The sequence below is a fragment of the Symsagittifera roscoffensis genome, chromosome 3 (genome assembly GCF_963678635.1).
Source record: "Symsagittifera roscoffensis chromosome 3, txSymRosc1.1, whole genome shotgun sequence".
NCBI lineage: Eukaryota > Metazoa > Xenacoelomorpha > Acoela > Convolutidae > Symsagittifera > Symsagittifera roscoffensis.
In genome coordinates, this window is record NC_087064.1 from 47,271,487 (window position 1) to 47,275,785 (window position 4,299).

A 4,299-nucleotide genomic window follows, 5' to 3' on the forward strand; every position below is an offset into this window, starting at 1 on the left:
GTTTCGATCGTGCTCGAGGTATGTTTTGATTTTGTGCTCGACCCAAACCCCTGTCTCGACTATTCTTTTTCCGTCGAGCACTGACATATGTGCTCGACTTTGAAAGGCGAAACGAAGCATAAAGTGAGCACCTCCACCCGTTAACTTTTTGCCGCGAGTGCAAACCTAAGGCTTAGTGAATTCCTCTTTAAGGTGCTTCTTTAGAAAACCGTTAAGAACAAATATTTGTTCATGAAACCATTGCTAGTTCATCGGAGACTTTCGCTTTGTATTTGTTGTTTTTCGTTACTTTGAACGTTGAACGCCAATGATAAACAAATCTAAGATTGCAAAGGTAGATCGTTACATGCCTCATAAATAATAAATAATAACTACAAACAAAATGAGGGCTATATTAACAACAATCAGTATGCCAAGTTATAATAAAAAATGAAGCTGCTCTTTCTGTGTTTTCTAACTTATCTGTTATCTAGTATCAAACTCGGATTAGCAGTTGACCTTGTAGTTAATTCGACTGTCGCGTCATCTTGGTCATCTTTGCAATTTTTAATTCCTATGGACACGCCTTTTAACGACTTCTGGTCACTTTGCCGAAGGCACAGTGTTTACTACTGCCTAGATGCTTTTGTAACAGAAGATGATAGAAAAAATCCAGGGGCGGCTTTAGAACACTCGAAACGGGTAAGCTATTATAAGGTATTTAAGACAATTTGATGAACATATCTTAAAAGTCACTTTGTTGATGTCAAATTTATTACTCATTAGTTCGGAACAAATTATGCTAATATTAAAATATTTTACAGCATTTTTCTTTAATTCATGTGAGACAATTCATGTCATGAATATCCTCGTGGGAGGGAGATTTTATTTGGAACCGAAGGGGAAGGAGTTCAGCCAAGTTTTTTTGTTGTTGTTGTTGTAAAACAATTAAAGTGGTCTTAAATCTTCTTTTTTGGGGTTACGAGGGCATGTTTCACCGCTGGTCTCGTTAAAGTACCTAGGGCTGTTTTCAGTTTACACGAGCGCGCGATGCCATCCGAGCCGGTAAAAACTTCTAACACTCGACCCAGTGGCCAGATGCCTCGTGGTGTAAAGTCCTCAAGTATCCACACGAGGTCATCTTTTTCGAGTGGTTCCTCGGGTTGCGTCCATTTAGTCCTTCTGATGAGAGTCGGAGCGTACTCTTTAAGTAGACGCCTCCAGAAGCTGTCAAGTCTATCTTTTGCTCGCTTCCAGGACTTGTTGTGGACAGTTTACTTTTAGATTCTTCGTAGAAGGCTGCTGCTGGAGCGTAGACGAATGGACGACCCATTAAGAAGTGGTTGGGTGTCAGTGGAAGGTTGTCGTCAAGGTCGCTACTGACATGAGTTAGCGGACGTGAGTTGAGGATTGCCTCGGTCTCGGCTACGATAGTAGCAAATAGATCTCTTGATAGTCGATCAGAACGGAGATTTAGTAAGAATGCTCGTTTTATCAATGAGACGAGTCGCTCCCACACGCCGCCAAAATGGGGGGCAGCCGGAGGATTTTGGCGCCATTCATTATTGTGGATTTGTAGCGTTTCAGCTAGGGTGGTTTCGTTGAAGTTGATTGGTTCTGAGCGTAGTTGTTTACGCGCGCCGACGAAGTAAGTAGCGTTGTCAGAGATTAAAAGCTTAGGTGTGCCTCTCCTAGCAAGGAAACGTCTAATTGCCGTTATACAGTTGTTCGTAGTAAGGTTGTCTGTCGATTCCAGGTGAACCGCGCGAGTAGAGAGGCATGTGAAGAGGCAAATATAGCTTTTTTCAGTTGTATCTTTTGTTGCTATGTAGAATGTTGCTATAGTCAATTCCTGTGTTTTTGAATGGAAATGGGTCGTCAGACGGATCATCGAAACGAGTTGGCGGCAAGTCGGCCATGAGTGGATGTAGCCTTTTGCCTTGGAATCTTCTGCAGAGAAAGCAGTTATGTCTTATCTGTCTGAGTGTTTTTGGAAGCCCAATGATGACAAAACTTTATTGCAGGTAGTTGCGAATGTACTCAGTGCCGTGGTGCATGCAGCGGCGATGAGCGCTCTCGATCATCATGCGCACAATTGGGTCCTTTGCGTTAAGAATTATTGGATACTTTGTTGCGTCCGGTAAAGGTGAGTTTCGTAGTCGTCCTCGGGCGCGAATAACACCGTTGTCGAGAAAAGGTGACAACTGTTGCAGTTTGTCTTTGTTTTCAACTTGTTGCTTGGTTCGTAGTTGATTATAGGTGTCACCAAAGGTTTCTTGCTGGGACTGTTGATAAAGAAGGAGCTTAGCTTTTTCTAAGTCTTCCATAGTGGTAGAACGTTTACCGTTTCCCTTAAGTGTATCGACAAAAACTATAACCCGAGCTGTGACCCGAATTAATCGAAACCAATCTGAAAACCTGGAAGAATCGATTAAAGGTGTAATTGAGGGGCTAATCGTTGTAGCGTTACTTTGTTCCATTATTTCGTTGGTCCCCCAAATAGGCTCATTGTTGAGTAGAAATTGTTGTGCATCCAACCAGAGCTTTGCCAAGTCTTTAAGTTCAATTACCCGTGTAGCACTGTCTGCTGGGTTGAGTCTACCAGGGATGTGTTTCCATTGTTCGGCTTTGCATAAAGTAAGTATTTCACCAACTCTGTTTGCGCAGTAAGTTTTCAGTTTACCAGGTGTACAAAACAGTAGTGCTATCCGTCCAAAAGTGAGTGGAGTGGGGCTTTAATCGCATTTCATCAGTAGCGAACTTGCATAGCCGAGCACCCATAAGGTCGGCTTGTAATTCCAGTTTAGGAATGCTCTCTTGGTTCAGTGATGCGACCTTTGTTCTGCCAATCAAGAAAGTAGCGTGTATGCCAGAGCTACAAGCAGTTCGGAAGTAGATGCACGTAGCCATTGCGTCTTGCGACGCGTCGTAGAAAACATGAAGCTGTATATCACTAGGTGACAGCTGTGGACCAAGTAAGCGCGGCAGTCTAACAGGGGGTACTTGTTTGCATTGGTCAACCCATTTGTCAATTATCGGAACAAAGTCACTGGGCACGGTTTCGTCCCAAGAGATACCAGACTTCCACAAGTTTTGCAGAAAAATTTTGAGTTTTATGACAAACGGCGCTAGGATGCCTAAGGGGTCGAAAACCCTTGCTACTGTAGAGAGAACTGTTCGGAGTGTAGATGATGTAGTATTATTTAGCTTGGTTGTTGGTTGCACGAATATCGTATCGTCAGTTGTGTCCCATTTGACCTCCAGAACACGATGCACTGTAGCATTAGTAGAAACTTCGCCTCCATCAATGGAGTAGATCGCGTCATTAGTGTTAGATACGAACTTACTTAGGTTGAATCCCCCCTGTCTTAGGGAGGATTTTAGTTGTGTAGTAGAGTCTCTAGCCTCGTGTGTCGTGTTGAACGAGTGAACAAAGTCGTCCATGTAAAAGCTTTTGTGAAACAGTTGAGCAATAATGGGTTTGGTTACGCAGCAATCGGCAGCTGTTTGATGAAGCGCAACGATGGCAATGGATGGTGAGCATTTTGCACCAAAGATAAGTCGCGTGTATTGGTATTGTTTGATACCATTTTTAGTAGGCCAAAGGAAGCGAAGCGCATTTTGATCTTCATCTTTAATACCTATTTGCATAAACATACCTTCAATATCCGCCGATACAGCCACAGGTTTTTCCCGGAATCGTAGTAGAAGTCCAAACATGTTGTTCAGGAGGTCAGGTCCAGTTTCGAGGCAAGAGTTCAGCGAGACGCCCTTGTAGGTTGAGGCAGCGTTGGCCACTCTGCGTACCTTTCCGGGCTTGTTTGGATTAGTTACAGGGTGATGTGGGAGGTACCAAAGTAATTCAGGTTGTGGGTATTGGAAAGTAACGGGCTTGACGTAGTTATTTTCCAGGTCGGTAGTAAGCGATTTCGCATAGAGTTGCATGTTTTCAGGGTCTTTTCTGAGCCGTTTTTGTAGCGATAGCAGTTGAGCTTTAGCTACCGGATAATTGTTTGGCAATTTTGTTTCGTTTTTCCAGAGTAGATTTATTTTGTAGCGATCTCCATCGTGCTGAATACTTTTTCCCATAAATCTTAGTTGTCGTTTGCTTTTATCAGAGTATGTAGCTTTGTTATCTTCCTGGATGCCTGATCCTTCTACATTCCAGAAATTTTTCACTGATTCAGTGAGATTAGCGTCTTCTTGATCATTTAAGTCAATGAAGTTAGTTGAGTGTGAATTTGATCCGGAACTATTAGATTTCTGGTTGAGTGGGCCAGTGATCGTCCAACCTAGTAGGTTTTTTACAGCGTAGGGGGT

The 4,299-nt window shown here is 43.1% G+C and overlaps 1 protein-coding gene across 1 annotated transcript; it reads right to left on the minus strand.

The window, feature by feature from the left end:
* Positions 1 to 2,658: 2,658 nt before the first annotated feature.
* Positions 2,659 to 3,924, minus strand: LOC134841738 (uncharacterized). Its single transcript, XM_063857776.1, has one exon. The coding sequence runs from the start codon at positions 3,922 to 3,924 to the stop codon at positions 2,659 to 2,661; it is 1,266 nt and encodes a 421-aa protein (XP_063713846.1).
* Between the last annotated feature and the right edge of the window lie 375 nt (positions 3,925 to 4,299).

What these genes read in the sequence shown, in the direction of transcription:
- LOC134841738 (XM_063857776.1), bottom strand. Translation starts at nt 3,924, where the DNA reads ATGCAACTCTATGCGAAATCGCTTACTACCGACCTGGAAAATAACTAC.